This window comes from Rhinopithecus bieti, unplaced genomic scaffold (genome assembly GCF_001698545.2).
Source record: "Rhinopithecus bieti isolate Rb0 unplaced genomic scaffold, ASM169854v2 scaffold_26226, whole genome shotgun sequence".
Lineage (NCBI taxonomy): Eukaryota > Metazoa > Chordata > Mammalia > Primates > Cercopithecidae > Rhinopithecus > Rhinopithecus bieti.
In genome coordinates, this window is record NW_016811902.1 from 235,300 (window position 1) to 254,053 (window position 18,754).

An 18,754-nucleotide genomic window follows, 5' to 3' on the forward strand; every position below is an offset into this window, starting at 1 on the left:
ACAAGCACTTTTTCTTCAAGGGTTGGAAAGTTAAAAACTAATCAAAGACCCTTCATTCCAAACGGCCCCCTAGGGATTATTACCAGTGTTTCTCAATCTTGACTGCACAGTTGAGTGGAGTGAAAGTTGAGGGAGATTGGAGGGGGCCACCTAGGAGTTATTTATCCCAGTCCGCACACCCCAAAGATTCTGTTTTAATTGGTCTTGAGTGGAACCTAGGCATCAATATTTATTGTTAAATCTTTCAGGTTCTTTCAATGTGCAGCCAGGGTGGAGAAGCACTAATCTAGTGCAATAATTCCTAAATGCTGGCAGCTGCAATAGAATCGCGTCACGAATGTCAAAAATAGAGATTGCTAAATTCTAATGCAGATGCTCTGAATTGACTCCCTCACAGGTGAATACAAAAATGCAGGCATAGAGGTAAGTCTCTCATGCTCAGCCAAGTCTGGCACACTTTGATCCAGTGCCTTGCTACTCAAAGTATGGACCAGCATCACCTGGGAGTTTACTGGCAATGTAGAACCTGGGACCCACCCCAGACCTTCTGAGTCAGACCTGCATTTTAACAAGATCCTCAGGTGACCCCAGAATGCACCCATCTTCTGCTTTTCCTTTCTTTTATGGATGGGAAAAAGACCAGGAAAGTTTAAGGACTCGTACAATATAGGAAAAGAGTATCTAGTAGGGGAAAAAGAACCAGGTCTCCCTGTCTAAGACTTTCTATTCTATCAGACTATATTTCTGAACTGCTGTCTAAGCTTTTGTTTCATTTTGTTTTAATATAAGGAGGCACTTCCTCTTTATAGAGCAATTTATTCGGAAAATAGGAAATAACTACACTTAGGTTAATACTACTACATATTAATTCCTAAAGGAGATCATACACAAATCATGGGATCAACAATCCTGGCTGATAAAAAATTCTGGACAAAGGAAGGTTATATTCAGTCAATAAAGGCAATATAAGAGCATGTGGGATGTTTCCTCCCTTTCTACAGCAATTCCAGGAGAAAAAAATATGTTTTCCTCTGAGCTGCTCCAATATGATTAGATTTGTTTTTGTTTGTTTTTATGAAAATCATATCCTTCTCAGATCCAGAAATCTCATGTACATTAACACTGGTAGTGTGGAGGGGAAGGAAATGGGAGAAATCAAAGGATACAAGCTGGGAGTTACGTAGGATAAATAAGTCTAGGGATCTAATGCACAACATGAGGACTACAGTTACTAACATTGTACTTAATAATATTGTATTGTATGCTAAGAGAGAAAATTGGCTAAGAGAGATTTTAGCTCTTACCACACACAGACAAAAGGGTAAATATGGAAGATGATGAATGGGTTAATTTGCGGGACTGTATAATCATTTCACTATTTATATGTATATAAAACAATGTTATAGGCCTTAAATATATACAGTTTTTAAGAAGTGTAGAATAAAAGGGTGGAATGCCTTTTAGGGGTTAAGCCTCTGGCTCCCTCTCCTTTTACCTTTTTTATGCAAATTACCCCAGAGAGAAATATTTCAGAGGACTAGCAGTTTTAAGTATTTTAAGAAATGATAATATGACACACAAACACATTTTAGAGTACTGAGGAAGAAAGAAAATGGAGTGGAGTCGAGAAGAAAAAGGACTTCACACACACACAAAAAAAACTTTCACTAATTTATAGATTTGCCAAGATCCAGAGCAGTGTGTGAAGAAAGTCAGCTGCATTTTCCCTCTGACTGTTTTCTTGTAGTTCTAACTTTGGAGAAGCACACCACCCGGAAACCATGGCTCTCGCTCTCAAAGCCCTCAAACCCTGGGACACAGAGCTCCTCCAACAGAAGCGAAGTACAGGCAAGACTAGAAACCCAGATGAGGGCTATTTCAAGCTGCTCTTCTGGATCACTGGGGCTTCAATGAGGAAGAATCAGTGCAGGCAGTCGCAGCTCCAGTTATCACCCCACCCTTCACAGTGCTCCCATTCAAAGAACACACATTCCAAAAATCAATGCCTAAGAAGGAAAATCTGAAGCAAAAGTGACCCAATAAAACCCATGTAGCAATCACTAACTTTTTCTAAAAGGAGTTGGTTGCAGAGGCCTTTTCAACAATGCTTACTGACAAATATTTATTATAAAGTTAGGTTTGGTTTGGGGTTTGGGTTTTATTCAAAAGTTTACTTAGTTTCTTATCTGAGTCAGTTTCTTATCAAAATCTGAAAATACATGTTTCTCATCCATAAGAATGACCAGACTGTCCAAGCTAATTACCTGGCTCCTTTCTGAACTCTGCAAGTAGAATGCAGAAATCACATCTGTACACACTTATATTGAGCTAAGCTGTCTTTGGCTGCATTCTTCTTTTCTTCGAGGGAATGAAAAGGGAGCTAGATGACAGTGATGATGCAGATGGTCTTTAGAGTTTCATTCCAAGCATGGCCTTCTTCCAGTTTTTCCCATCTCAAGGATATCTTCCCTACCTCCGTCTGCATGCAGATGCTTGGGCCACAACCTTGGGAGTCATCCTTCACACCTCATCCATGTCGTCAAATTCATTACTAGATCCTAATAATTCTACCAACAAAACATATCTGATGCATCCATTTCTCTCCATCTCCACTACTACCATGCCAGGCCAGACCACCATCATATCTTGTCTGGACTATTGCACAGAGACCAGACAAGATATGTGGTCTCCCATCTTGCTTCTCCTCCCCTCAACCCTTACAGAAGTAGCTTTTGGGACCATGAGGTTTTTCCACTGCACTAGAAATAAAACACAAAATCTTTCCCCTGAATAGTCAGGCCCCTAACTGTCACTCACCCTTATCTCCTGTCTTTCTTCTGGTTTCACCCAAGGCAATCCAGCTGAGCTAGTCTGTAAGCTTCACAAACTTAACCATTTATTTTCTTTTTCTCCTTGGGAATGTTCACATGCTTTCCCTTTGCCTGAAATATTCTTCTTCCCACTTATCCTCTTGTTACGTCTCACTTTAGGTATCAATTTAACACTACTTCCTTAGAAAGTCCTCCCAATTGGAATTAGATCGTGTTGCACATGATCATCACACCCCTTTTCATCCAAAATGCTTACCACAATTTGTAATTATATATTTGATGTGGGCTTGGTGAATGCCTGCCTCCCCTACCAGACTCTGAGTTCCATGAGGTCAAGGACCATGTCTATTTGTTCATTGCTGTATACCCACAAATGTTTTATGACTATATCAATTAAAAAATTCTGATTCCTATTTAAAGTCATATAGTCAGTCAATAAATAGTTATAAAGCAATGCTTAGACATAGTCAAGAATGTAGATAAGGACCATGGCAGGCATTTTTTTTTTTTTCAAGGAATAGGCAATAAGTTTAAAAAAAAAAAAAAAAAAAAAAGGTGGGGGGTGGGTGTTCCAAAGCAGAAAGCAGATATTCCCGCACTTTGAATAGCATCTGGAAACTTGTAAATTTAAATTATACAGTCTGTAATGTTTTGGTTGTTTGTTGCTTTGAGATGGAGTCTTGCTCTGTCGCCAGGCTGGAGTACAGTGATGTGATCTTGGCTCACTGCAATCTCTGCCTCCTGGGTTCAAGTGATTCCCCTGCCTCAGTCTCCTGAGTAGCTGGGACTACAGGCGCGCACCACCACACCTGGCTAATTTTTTGTATTTTAGCAGAGACGGGTTTTCACCATGTTGGCCAGGGTAGTCTCGATCTCCTGACCTCGTGATCCGCCCGCCTCAGCCTTCCAAAGTACTGGGATTACAGGCATGAGCCACCGCATCCAGCCTGTATTATTTTTTAAATGTGTCTTCTGGATGAATGATATCTATAGACCTATTTAAGTTTCATAGAACAGTAATAGTGGAAAAATCTGAAGCATATACAGCAATTGTATTTGGGTTAAACAAAATATTGGTACAGATGGTTAAACAAAAACATAATTTATATGTCATGCCCACATCCACAATGTTGATTTGTGGTATGTGCACTGCCCATTTCTATGTCGATGACAGAATCTAAGGCTGGTGTCCTTCATATCCTTACAAAATACACCTGTATCCTACTGTATCCTACAACAATCCTCTAGCAAAATAGCAAATGTGCAGACATACTTTGTACCTTCCACAATGACACTAATTATTACCCAATAATATTGGCAACATTAAGCAGACCATCACTGTAGGAGTTTAAAATATGCAAAAATGTCTGTTAATTTATTCAAACTTGTTCAGCTGTCATCAAAGATAAAAATATGCTTCCACTTTCTATCTCCTTCACGATCAAAGGTACATTTTTAAGTTTCTGTGTTTCTTTGATGGCATTAACTTCATTTTTTCATCCAGCCAAAGTGGTTCAAAATGCATGAGATACTTTAACATATATTTCTGAAATTCCAGTGGTAGGAATAATAGCAACTTTGTTATTAAAAAAGATTTCTCCACAAAATGTTTAACAATTCAACGTTTCTACTTTTAATAGCTGGTGTTTTGTTCATGAAAAAATGACTTTCTAAAATGTAAACTGGTCAGAATCATTAGAAGCAAAATATAATAGCAATAATGGCCTATTTGATGCATAGCCTCATAACACAACAGAAAACTTTCACCCTGATATAATGATAACATTTTACTAAATTTTATTGCAACGAAATTTCTTAAAATACCTGAAGCCATAAGACTTATGCTAGTTACATAATCTTGGGGAATAAAAGCTAAATCAGTCAAGATATATTTATAAGAGGAACAAAAGTATATATTGAATGTTTAAGCATCATTTTAATTCCTACAAATAAAGATTTTTGCAAATGGACTGCATCTTTTCTGAGGAGATTACGTATTTTCTTTGAAGTTACGTTTTAATGGCAATTAAACACTAATGGCAAGATAAATGATGAAAACCTCAGTTAAAAGCTGGTCCAACTTGCACACATGATAGAAAAACAGAGGAGGCTTTTCTGAATGCATTCACAATCCAATTAATTTTCTAAAGCTTTCTCTTATATGTGTTTAAATTTCTACTCTCTGTGCAACGGAGCTAATTGTTCAAGAAAAAGATACAGAGCTACAAATTCAATTCATCTCTCTCCTTTGGCCGGATTTCACTAGGCTGGTTATAAGAAGAGGCTGATGTTTCTGTTTTATTTCTCAGTTTGTCCAAGAATTATCAGGTATTGAAGTAAACAGAACTGATACCTCTTTTGCTCTGGGCAGTCGGTTTTTGTTTGGGGCGGGGATGGACAGGGGTGGGTTGTTTGCTTGGTTTTAGTATTCTCTCCAAAGTAAGCCCTCAGTAAACTGAACTCAAAAGCTTTTAAGCTCAGATCCACCAGTTTCTTCTGGGAAATTCTTGACTACTTAATTTCTTGCTTTCTTCAGGTTAAAAAAAAAAAAAATCTCCCCTACCTTACCTTGTCTAAAGAAAACATTAAAAAGTGAATAGGTAGTAAGTCCTCACTGAGATGAGGCAGTGGGAGATCCACTACAACTGTGGCTTCACCACATCTTCTCAGCAACCCTGAAAGGTGGGTGTCCTCATTCTGGAGAGCCTCAGTGTGTCACCAGGAGTGAGGGCTAGACAGGAAACTGTGTTGTCAAGAACTCAACACCTTTGCTCTTTCCATCCTGGCACTGTGCCTGAGAGCACAGTGGAGAGCACTGTTCTGTGAGCCTTGGAAATGCCCTCACAGAGTTCCAGGAAGATTACCAGTTACCTTGATAATGGTTGCTCTAGTAGAGACAGAAGTTGCTTTAGGAATGAGCAAGGAGAATATATCACGCGTTTCATTCCTCCCTCTTGGAGACCTCTTGTTTCTGAGCTCAGTTAATGAGGCAACTCTTTCCTTCTGACCTGTAATTCTTTCTTTGGTCCATCACAGTTAGAGACACTGGCTGCATGTGATGTCAGTTATGGACATGCTTCATGCCTTAAGATGAGTCAGTGTAGTAAATGGGCATGAATTAACTTACTCTGCACCAGCACTTACAGGAGACACAAAAGAAAGCTAAGGATTGATAATCTATTTGGAAAGTAAGACTAATGTTATACTGAATGGAAAGTCAAAGATGACCCTAACACTTCTAGAGTAAAAAACAAAAATACTAAAGACACTTTGAATAGAAATGGGGAGATAAAAAAAAAAAAAAAAAGTCAATCTGGAGCCAAAAGCAAATAAATTCTATTCTACCCACACTGAGTTTTAGATGACTTTTGAGTAGTACAAGAAGAGAAATCCTGTATACCTTTGGAAACATAGACCTGGGGCACAGAGAAGATAAAGTTTAAATTATGGCAGAAGACAAAATTTCCCTGAAAAGTAGGATGGAGATGCAAGAAAGAAAGTTGAAGGGAGAACTTGTGTGACTACTCAACTCATTCTTCAGGAAGGAAAAGGAGAGGAGGGAGGAGGAGAGGAACAAAAAGGGAAGCCAGTAGAAAGGGCAGCAGGGCGTGTAAGCTCATGACAGCTATAAGAGAAATGGTGGAGAGGATAGGGGAGTATAGTTTCAAACCCTGCAAAGTAAAAAAAAAATATGGACCAAGAAAAGGTCTTAAGATTTACAAGAATGCTCACTTGTAATTTTCTAGGAATTTTCAGCATTATGGAGTAGACAGAAATTAGTTGAAAAGAGGTGCAGAAGGAAATGGTGACTAAGAATTAAAAACATCAACTATAGATAGTGCATTCAAACATTTAAACAACTAAATGATAATAATAACTAATGGCATGATATAATGCTTATTATGTGCCAGGCACCGTTCTCCGTACTTACATGTATTGCCTAACTTAATCTTCACTCTAACCCCATAAACTAGGTACTATTATTACTTGTATTTTATAGATAAGGAAACTAGGTACAGGGAAGTTAAGTCACCGAGCTAGTAAGTATCAGAGCCAGGACTCTAATGCAGGCCTCTAGAACCTAATAAATATGTACATGCCTTCCACAGAAAAACAGGAGAAACATTGTTTTTGTCATTGTGTTCATTATGAATCCCTAGTGCTAGATCCCTGCCTAGCACATAGTAGGTACTCAATAAAATTTTGTTGCATTAATGGATAATTAACTAGAAAGGGCATGAGAGCCAAGCAAAAGGATCAGCATTGTATTTCAGAGCCTTTATTCTGAGACTCTTTAACCCCCACTGAGGAACTCCTCTATTTTTTCAATGCTGTAAATATATAAAAATAAACTCATTGTTCTATAATTTGCCCCAAATTAAAAAAATAAAATAAATGCCAGCAGATCAAAAGGGGTTTACAGAAAAGATCAGGACAAAGATTAACTTTTCCCCTGAATCCAAGTGAGTTGTTCCATTTTCAGTTAAATATGGAAACCTGAGGCTGGTCCTGCAGTCTCTAAAAATCTAAAAGTCATTTTCCTCTTCTACTGGATACTGCACACGGCTGTAAGCTGCTCCCCAAGGCAAAACTCACTCAGAAGGTACTTAAGCAGGTAAGGATTGATTCCCAGGGATAAAACTCACCATCAATAACTCCTAACTGCAAAGTTGTTAAAATAATTTAGTTAGAATCTACAAATTTTTAAGCAGTTCTTTCTGGTATAAAATAGTCCAGCTTTCAAGCTCTTGACGATTAAAACAAAAATGGTAGAAAATATTTCAGTCATACCTCAATTTGGAATAGGAAATGAACATGGGATCCGTTTCATATTCCTTTCTCATCCTCTCAGAAGTACCATCTGATTTGCTCTATGCAGTGTGGTTTCTGTTTTCAGATATATGCATTGATTAACTAAATAGTTAAACTATGTAATTACTTATTCAAGCTCACTTAATAGATTTAATCAGCATTGGCTTGGGGAAAGAATTAATTATGGTCTTTGTTACTTTAGGAGACAAAAATCAAAAAAGCATTTATTCAATGCACACTTACTGCTATGTGCTCTGCACAGTAGAGAACATAAATGTCTTTTTAAGATACAACCCATATCCTCAAGGAGCTTAGTTCATATACCAAAATTTTCATGACTTCCCAACTATATGTCCTTACATCTACAAACTGTTATGATTTTGCACATAAGCTTAGATCTCAAATTGTGTATCTTTTGAAGTCCACATGACTTTGCACTTAATAGTTATATTTCTGTAATGGGACCAGACCCAAAGAGAGAGATAAATCTATTTTTGGTAAAATTTCAAATAGCTTTCTAACCACACTTTCTTTCTAAATTACTGTGCTCATTAATTTTTCTCTTTTTCCCTTTGGCAACTTAATATATCACAAAACTACTATCTAGAATTTATATAAATAAGTCTTTTTACTAGGTAATAGTATCCACATAAAACCAAATACTAAAATGATGTCTAAAATACACACTGATTTATGTGACAATAGTTATTACTGTCTCCATTTGATCAAATATATTTCAAGACTCAGCCTTTCTAATATATTAGCTACTATATTATATAAAATAGGAATATTTAAATGATTCTTTTGATTATCTTTAAAGGATGAAAAGGATTCATGTCATGTATTATTAAGCTAGACTATTTAGTGAAAAATGCTGAGGATTTTTTTAAAATTCTGCTTTGCTATTGGTAAAGGAACTCGTTTCATAAATGTCCATTGTCTAGAATACATCAACACTACTTTCTTTGACCTCAATTTCCACAACAATAATTGCCACTGGTTTTGGGTTGTGATGTTATTCATGTTTATCTGATTCACAACACATCTCTTTTATTTATAAAAGAATTTTAAGGCACATTTCAATTTTTCCCATTAAAACCAATTTTGTATGGAACATTTCAAAGTATGTCTCGATATATGATTTCTAACCCTACTAAAAAGAAAAAAGAATTGCCTTAAACCGAAATTCAGATTTACTAAGAGGAAACAAAATCTCTTAAAACAGTCTATCCCCAATCCTGTCTTTTGAAGTTTAATAATTTGAAGAACTTTGAAAATAGTATTTAATAATTTTAAATAATTTAGCTTTGTGTTTAATTTTTAAAATTTAGGTAAAAATAAAATACTAGGATTACATAACATCCTGAGGAAGTAACTATAAATCTTTAAACTATCTTTTGATAAAATTAAAGCACTGTTATGAACTGATTCTATTTCACCAATTCAATATAAATTATATAAAGATGTCTAATAGAGAAAAATTCTGTTGAAGTGGGAAATATGTAATCTTCTCAGTATGAAGCATTATATACAGGTCACTTTTCTGCAAGACTTTATATTTCATATACTATATATATGAAATGCTGAAATTGTGTATTACAATAAAATTTTATCTGCTAAAGAAAATGCTCTATTGGTCTGCAATGTATTTAAATCCATTTCTTTACAGAAACAATTTTATCAATATCACATTTGTGTAGTTATAAAATGTTGATCACTATCAACTAAAATAAATTCTAATAATTAATATAATAAATACTTTTTTTCATTTAACTTTCCTGCATGTCTTTTATTTTAGATATTTTCTTCCAAGAGCACCAGCTAACTACATTGACTCCCTCCCAGTCAAATTTTGGGGAGGACGAGCAAGGTGGGTGAAGAGGGAGGAGGGAACAGAAAAAGAGAAAAATATTAACTACTTGGTTCACCTGTGACAGAACCCAGAGTGACCTCTTGTGGTCAACACTAACTACAGTTCTTTGGTGAACAGTACAACCTTTTCCTAGGCTACACTCTGGAGAATGCAGAAGCATTGTTCCTCCAAGCTAAGAAACTCGGCTGTGACTCACAAGGAAAGAAAGAGGTAAACACTGACTAAACTAAAGGGCTTCTTTAGGAAATCTACTCAGTTGCTATCAATTAAAATAATCATAACTACTCCCTTCTATTAAAAATAATGTTTATATGGTCCTTTTAGCAAGTCAGTTACAAGGTGCCTAGGTAGATGGATTTCTTACACATCCTACTTCTGGAATCAAGCAAAAGATAGACAAAGAGGGTATTTTCTAGTGAACATAACAGTATCTTAGAATAAGCATCCCTCTATCAGCAATGTGCTGCATTTATTATATAACAGAGTGCGGGAATCTAATGCAAGGGACAATCTTGTGGCTTATGTATAAATATAATTTAGGAAGTGGTCAGTATAATTTCAACCTCTTTGATATTTTAAATGTTAAAGTGGTACATTATAAGACCTGAGTAAACCAATGCTTCAAAAACACTGTGTGGTTTTATCAATATTTCCTGAACAGTGTCTTAGATATTAAAGAAAACCTTTCAAGAAAAAGTGTCAATAACTTTATAACAACAACCAAAATAAAGTCCATTTGTTTTCCATCCTTTCTTTTAAATTGGCTAATTGTAAAAGTTATTATTCCTTTTTTGTTTTGTTTATAGATCACTAGTTCTGCTTCCTCTCTTATAGGTTTCTTTTAAGACCTCAGTTTGTACAAATGTCAATTACAGCATGAAAATAATATTGGACTTTTCTACAAGTAAGAGATAGCTGAGTAAAGAAAGTGCTTGTGCAACCTAGCTATCTCAAGCAGAATGAAAAATTGAGGATATTGAGCTTCTTCTCTTGAAAGGTAAGTGGTTCATAAAATACTGCCTTCTCTGTTTTCTTCTTTCCTGAACCCCTTTTCTTCCCCAAAAACACTTCTAGTTTTCCACAAAACTAAAATAAACTTCCAATTTGTCATAATGTTTAAAATATTAAATAATTAATTTCTAGTTAAAAGGTATTAATTTGTACTTATAATTTTTCAAAATAGCAATCTACTTTACTGTCACCCAAAGTAATCATTTCTGCCTATATGCTAAGGAATTGAAGACAACATATGAGCAAAACGTGCTGCCCAAAGACAAAATCAGGTTGAAGGTCTTTGAAATACTTTTTGTCTTTTGAATCTAAATTTTAACCTAAAAGTCCTAAAAAGTTACTTTCTTCCAGATACTAAACCTCTACCCACAAGTTTACTGCTCCCTAGAGCCCAATTTAGATTAACAGTTTGCATAAATAATTGAAATTTAAATAAAGGAAGGTATCCTAATAATGTTCTAGACACAAATCTAGTCTGTAAGCCCTTGGGGCAGGGTGCTTCTGGGAGACTTTGCTCAGCGGTAATGAACTCACCATATAGTCCTCTAAACCTTCCCTTACTAATGGCTTATTTTGATTGTACTAGCCAAAAATTTGTCTAAACAGTCCTATAGCATTTATACTTTAGTCTTTACAACTTCTTAGAGTAATAATGCTCTCTATATTTACTAGAATCACATGCTAAGAATTATTATAATTCCTTTTGTCTAGAAATGATCTTTTAAAACTAAGAAGAATTCCTTGCTTCTTTTGATATTTGGCTATAAAGTGTGTGGGTATCCATCCTACTCAATGGCCCTCATTATTTTATTTTATAGACTTTGAATCACCAGTAACAACTTGCAATGCTGGCTTATAACAGACTGAGTCAACTAAATAAGAAAAATAAAAATCCAATCTCAAGAGGCATGAAATAATAACATAGGTTACAGTTGCTACTCTGGAGTACGGAATACAGCGCTGTTATTCTGGGAAACTGCATCTAAGGAATTTGGAACTTTATTAAGAAATCGTCAGGTATAAAAGTAATATTCAAATGTGCCACACTTCCTGCTTTTTTGTTTCACATCATCAAAAAGTGTTCTGGTAAATTTGTAACTGGCTGAGATTTCAGTTCATTGGTGATATCCATGGACTAATAAATGTCTGACATTTTCTCTTTGTGTACATTTCCTTTTCATGTCCCATAATCTCTCTCTCTCCCCCACCCCACCCCTTTCTCTCTGCTGTGTGTTTTGTTTTGTTTTGTTTTGTTTTGTTTTGTTTTGTTTTCTACATCTCTTATTTTGCTCCTTGTGTGCAAGAGAGAGAAAAAAAGAGTTAGATTGCTTCCTCTGTGTCTGTAGGGTGGTAGACATACTTTACAGACAAACCCCAAAATAGGAGAAGTAGGAAATTCCTCTTCTCAGTTTTCTGGGTGGATGCCTGACCAGCTGAGTGTTTATCTATGTGGCTGTGTATTATCTGGGCGTCTCTCTATATGTATTTCTATGTTTGGCTGACTCTCACTATAAGATCTGACTTTTCATGAGAAGAAAATGATGTTGTATCAGAAAGAGCTTTTCTTGGGGTTCAGTAAAAAAGACAAGGCCAGCCTCTGTTTCTTCAATTGTTAAATAGATTGGGAGTGCTGGGTTCTATTCTTTCTCTTCCTACTAAAGCTCTGCCAACAGTTCACTTTCAATGTTGTTAAGTTAGTGAATAATGAAAGCTTCAAAGAGACAAACCTGATCCATCTGTGAGAATCTTGAAGGGAATTTTCTATTAGTCTCAATTAGACAAGTTCTCAGGATAAATTTTTCTATTTCTCTTCCAAATCATATAGAAATTACAACAACTGCGGGATATTCACCCCGTGAATGTGTAGACCAATTTAATACCATAATTCTCAATTTCTGAGGTTCTTCCTATAAAAGAGGTCCTGAGACTTTTCAGCATTTATCACACACACCTGCATATATACTCGCTACAAATATCTAATACACTTCAAACAGTTCAGGGTCTTTGCATAGCGGTATTCAAAGTTAGCCATAGGCAATAAGAGGTGGCATTTAAGTGCCAAAACAGATAAATTTTCATTTGCACTTGGTATTATCCAGGAAAGAAACATTTAACCAATGAAATGATTATGAACATGAAGTGTAAAAAAGATAAAATATTAATTTGAGTGGTAGATATAAAATGGAGGCAACAGAAACAGACATTTCTAAGCCACCTATGGTAAATCTTCATTTCATAGTATATCTACAATTTTTTAAAATTCAAAAAACTATCTCATAGTTTCATAGTCTGTATAAGAAGCTTCAACCAAAGTTGCTATATTAGTAAAGTTTAGTCAAGGGATTCTCACGTTCTTTCTCTTTATAATGCAGAACAATCATAAGCCTGCAGATTTTATTTTTTAAGACCTTCCCTGAAAAGTCCTCTCATAAACCAAATTGCGTGGAGTTGAAATAACCCAAGAGGATGAGAAAGCTGAAATAAGACTTATATACTTAACTAATTCCAATAACCCACACATTTCCCCCAAACTGTTTGAAGAGTATATCCCCTTGTAGTATAGGCTTAGTATAATATTAATACAAGAAGGTAATGTATAAGTATAAAAATTGCCTACCATTATGAATTTATATAACTAAAATATATTACAGGTATTTAAAAGAATACTAGGCCAGACCCTGTTAGCTATTTTTTCCAACCCAAATACAACACTACTGCTTTAGACTTGTATTGCTTCAGGCATTGGCCAAAATGAAGAAATAAAGTTTAAAACCTCAAATTAAAACAAATAACAAGTCAGATATTTGGGGAAATACTTTGAGACACTTAAATACAGTTAGTCTCAAAATTAGAGGAAATATTTGCAAGCCTAGTCTTAAAAGAGTTTCTAATCTAAGAATTGGTATAATCTAATCTACCATTTAGGGAAAGCATTATTCATTTAATTATTTATCATTTCAGTGTGCCTCTGTCTTTCTGTGTGCCTCCAACCAGGCAGGGAGCCTCTTAAGAAGATGGGATGTGTATTAATTACCTTTTTTTAATTCCAAGAAACCACAGAGTGTCTATGGTATAGGGCACCCAAATTAATATTGTTTCAATGAATGAACAAACAAGGCACTATGGAACTGCATAGAGTATTTCCATTGTTTTGTTCCAAGCTTTACTGTACTCCATATACAGAAATGTCTTTCTCATTATTCTCCAAGCAAGAGATCTCAAAATAATAGCCTCTGAAGGAAAAACTTTAAAAGATACTCAACATATCTTACTTATGAAGTTTAAAATTATACAAAAGAATTAAAAACAAGTAGAAAATGCAGATTTCAGTAAGACGCAAAGTTTATAAGGTCTTAAAATGTGGAAATATATAACCATTGCCATCCAGAATATCTTGTAGGAAATGAATGTATAAATGGATGGTATTTTAAAGACACATTAAGGCGAGAAAACATTAACGTCAGTAGCAAGGTAGGATGGCATCTTTTTGATTTTTTTTTCTAGTTGCATTAAAAGCACAATAGTTACTGCTTCACTTCTACGTTTCTCATGTTTAAGTCGAACGAAATATATAGACCAATGTACAGTGAAAAACATAGCAAGAAGAAACTTTAAACACCAATTTGTCCACAGTAATTACCTTCCCATTTTTCAAGCACTGAACTCTTTTTTAGGTTCAACCCCAACTCCTCTCCCCAGCACAAAGCACATTTCCCCGTGCCCATGAGGCCAAAAGCCTTTCCAGAGATTTAAATCTTGTTAAGTAGCCACTTTCGCAGCCATTCCCAACTTGAGGAAAACCTTTCCACTGAGATTAACTCAGAATTTGGTCAGTCCCTGCTGCTCACTTTGGGGGGAAATGTGGGAGAAGGAAGAACAAGAAAGATAAAAGCAAAACTCAACTCTATGCTCCAGATGTACCTACACCCTATCCAACCCCTTTCTTTCCTCCAGTTCTGGGCTCTGGACGGGTGGGAGGGGGTAAGTCTGTCTGGTAGGAAGGGGATGCAACTAACTTTCCTCCACCATCTCATGGCCACCCCACCCCAAATCCAGCCCAAGGGGTAACTGAAACCACCAGGTAAGGCTGCTTGCATCCCCCTCCCCCCTTGGAAGAGGGATGGGATGGAAAGGATGGGGGGCGCGTGTGGGCGGGATGGAGGTAGGGGTGTTCTGAACTATAACTCTCCTTACCACTGGAGCGCCTGACGATGTTCTCCAAAAATGTGTTCTGCGGTGCCACCAGCCCTCTCTTGCCCCCCGGCATCCTGGGTCTCGAGAGCAGCGGCCAGGATCCGCGGCGGGGGAGGGGGGGATGCAGTAAGAGAAGGTGGAGGAAGAGGAGGAAAAGGTGGAAGAGAAGATTGAGCCGAAAGAAGAGGGGGCGCGGCGGCGGCGACGGGGTCCCCTGACTGTATCTCCAGCCCGACCCGGATGAGCAGCTCTGGGGAGGAGGACCAGGCAGTTCATGGTAGTAGCGCTCCCCCGGCCGCCGCTGCCCAGACTGTGGCGGTGCCGCACACGGGGCTCTGGAACTGCAGGCTCCGCGGGGCACAGTGCGCCTGCGCCGCCCCCGCTGTCGCTGTCCCGCCGGTGCTGATGCTGAGGCTGCTGCTGAGGCTGCTACCGCGGCGGCGGGCGCCTGGGCGGGGGCTCGGCATCTCTCCCCCTGCTGGGGAGCGCCAGAGCGAACTCAAGCCCACACTCTCCCAATCCCCCTCAGCTCAGGCCCAGACCCGTTCCCCGCGCCTTCGTCTCCCGGTCTCCTCGCCCACCCCCTCGCGCAGCGAGCTCCTGGCTGCCCAGCGCAGCCCAACTTCTGATGGGCTGTGCGCCTGGTGGTTGCTCCTCTCCCCGGAGATCGAGGCAAGCGATCGCTGTCCAATCGGGCCGGTGGAATGGGAGAAACGGGTGCCAGAGAGAGCAGTGGCCAGTCGGAGGCTCACATCTCGGCGTCTCCCGCTCGGGTCCCGAATCCGGGCTGCTGGCGCGGACGCGGCTCCCGGGGCGGAGGTGCGGACAGGCTCCAGCTCCAGCAGAGGCTGAGAGCCGGGCAGGGACTGGCTGGGCGGCGCGCGGGGACACAGAGCAGCCACCTGACGCTGCTACCGCCCCCCTCCGGGCTCCGGCGCCTGAAACCTTCGTGAACACTGGCGCTTTCCGCACCGCCCTTACCCCACCCCCGGAGCGGGAGCGCCAGCTCTGAAGTCCGAGCGCACAGCCGGCGCCCGGAATGGCCCCTGCGACCCGCGCCAGGCTTGGCTTCTGGGGGAGCGTGCGGCCCCAGGGCCGCTGAGTGCAGGAGGTGAGCCGCGAGCCCGCCACCGCTGCAAAGTTGCCTGAAAGGTCGCACTTGATGCGAAGAGTAGGGGAAGAGGGTGAATAATTCACACCCGAGAGAGGGGAAGTGAGGTGGGCAGCATTAGCGTTGGAAAAACGGTAAAGGCTGTGGGGACGAAGATGGGCCAGGGTGGGGCAGGGCAGGAATCACCTCTAACAAACCCAACTCCCAGGCGTTGAGAACGGACAGGAGCGGCACCTTTACAAACAGTCCAAAAGGCTGAATGTGTCACAGAGAAGGGAAAATGACAAATGCGAAAGGGGCGGAGAGAGATGGAAAGGAAAGAGGAGCCCATGCTGAGGCACCTTCCTTGATCTAAGGCAGTGGTTCTCAAAGTGGCCTGGACTGGCAGCATCCGCAGCTGCACCACCTAAGAACTTGTTTAAAATGCAAATTACTGGATTCTACCCCAGAGTTAGGGAGCCAGGAACTCGGAGGATTGGGTTGACCCATCTGTTTTAACAAGCCCTCCAGGTAAATATGATACATGTAAGGCTTCCTGTCTTCTCTGGGGGCTGCACCTGGGCCTGTCGAGAAAGGACGATTGTGTAAACAGGGTCAAAGAGTGGGGGACCAAAAGTGCACTGCCGTGGCGCCAGCGGTTGATGGTGGAGCGAAGTCTTGAGTGTTGAAGGCGAAAAGATAGTTGGATGGGTGCGGCCCCTTTTGCTAGAGTCAGAATGTGCTAGAGGAGAGGTAATTGCGTTAGAAATTATCAAGGTCAGATTACCAGAAGCAGGGAGAATACCCAGGCAGGGGTGGAAGTACACATCTCAGCACCTGTCCCCTTTGGAACCCCGTAGATTACTAATTACTGACCTCAAGACAGGATCTCTCTCTCTCTCCCCCCCCCCCCCGTCTCCCTCCTCTCTCCCCTTTTCCCTCTCTCTCTTCTCTCCCTCTCCCCTCTCTCTCCCCCCTCCCCTCGTTGACACGAGGCAATTTTATTCTGCTAAAAATCTTTATGCAAAAAAAAAATTGAGAGACTCGGTGGAATAACACCAGGCTATTCTAGCTTTCCACAGGAAGTGCTGCTGGCCATGGAGCTTATCCCCTTGCAGTTAAAATGTCTTTTAAATACATCAGGTGTGTTTAGTTAAATAACAAGAGACTCAGGTGCAGACCGGATCCATAGTGAGCTTGCCACCGAAGCACTCAGAGATATGGCCAGGTTACAACTCCCTCCCTGCAGTTAGTGGAAAGAATTGAAACCACCATCACCACAGCAGCCTTAAACACATGACTGAATTTCTAGCAACTCTTTTGTGACCTGTGTTCAAATGATGCTAAACTAATCAGCCATTCATTGGCTGGGTTGGTGAATACACAGTCTTATTTTTTAAACATATGTATAATTCATTGATTACTGTTCTAGAATTCTAGCATGCTATAATAATTCTGTCATTAACAGAGAATATTTCAAATCTATATGTTCTTTTGCACATCATCAGCTGCCCACATCTCGCCTATGGTTATTGATTTAAAATCTCAGGTTCTCAGCATTTCCTATCTAGTATCCTATTCCTATCCTTGTTCCTAATCATTCCTCTGTGGGTGTATTAGCTCACATTTCCCAAAGAGGAAATTCTTTTGGACTCCATTAAGACACAATCACAAAACTACTGGTAGAACTTTCTTATTCGCATCTGCAGATTCGATTAAAATGACATTTATCCTTTCTTCTTTGTTTTTAATAACTCCGTAGCATTATGACGTTTGGATTATTTTAATGATCATAAAAAATGTAGTTGTGAAGTGTCCAAAGGTTACACACTTTTCTTAATCTTCTAGCTTAAGTTTTCATTTTATAAAGGAAGAAACCAAGACTCAGAGAGATGAAATATCCTGTCCCAGATGACACAGTGCTTTAGAACAGTCTGCACTGCGACTAGAATCAGGTCTCCTGACCCTGTAGCCAGAGCGCCTTGTAAATAATAGAAAATAACCTAATCTTAGGCTAGTGTGGTAACAACCAGCAACATCAAGGATCTCTATTGCCATCAATGATTTTGCAGCCCATGAGAGAAGAGAAACGCTTCGCAACAACTTGCAACTTTTCCCAATCAAAATAAAGTCAAGAAAAATACAGTAGCAGCATCATATAGATTGACTGGCCCTAAGGAATGTGCTGGCCAATTGCAACAAGGTGCTAATACAGCATTTTAAAAGTGTGTTACAAACCGCAAGATTTAACAGATGAGAGAGACAGGAATTAGAAAGCTTCAATGTCACACAAAGAAAAAGCTTCATTTTGTTATATTGCCAAAACTCCATTTTAACACAGAATCATTTGTTCTTTTCTTCTGTGCCTCCAGATATGGTAATTAGACCTTGTCAGTGATAACCAAGAATTCCAGTCCCAGAAGTGTTCACTGACTTCTAAATCACAGCAGAATGGAAGCTGGCTGAGTGAACTGCAGATGTGTTCCAGTTCATCGAAACCAATATGAACATGAAGGCTTAGAAAACTGATGTAGGAAGTAATGATTTGGAATTATTACTGATTCATTGAAGGACTTCTTTTTAATCAAATACCCCTCCTCTGAAGATTTTCTAATATAGTTTACTTGACAGTAGCTGTAATTATATGTAAATTTTCAAAAATGCATTACAAATAGGTTCAGTTGGACTTACTCTTTGATCCCTTATGTGCAAATGATCCAACCACTACTTTCTTGGGAAATTTTTCTCCTATTTCCTGCTTTCTGTTTCTGAGCAAACCCCAGTACAGCTCCAAGTTACAACCTGTATGTAGATGCTAAATGGGTGGCTCTGATGGAGGAATGGGAAGAAGGAAAAAAATAAAGGGGCAAAAGTGATTCCCTATCATGGCCTCCAAGTTTGGCCTCACTAGCAGCAGCATCGCTCCATTCCTTTTCTCCTCCC

At 39.1% G+C, this 18,754-nt stretch overlaps 1 protein-coding gene across 1 annotated transcript in view; it reads right to left on the reverse strand.

Annotated features, from left to right (window-relative positions):
- The window catches only part of LOC108544292 (potassium voltage-gated channel subfamily H member 5), a gene marked incomplete at its 3' end in the record, with an annotated part of 202,468 nt that extends 187,628 nt beyond the window's left edge, over positions 1-14,840 (reverse strand). The window contains exon 1 of the mRNA XM_017895350.1: positions 14,722-14,840. Coding sequence (XP_017750839.1) covers positions 14,722-14,794 — 73 coding nt within the window. The remainder of the gene's footprint in view (positions 1-14,721) is intronic.
- Between the last annotated feature and the right edge of the window lie 3,914 nt (positions 14,841-18,754).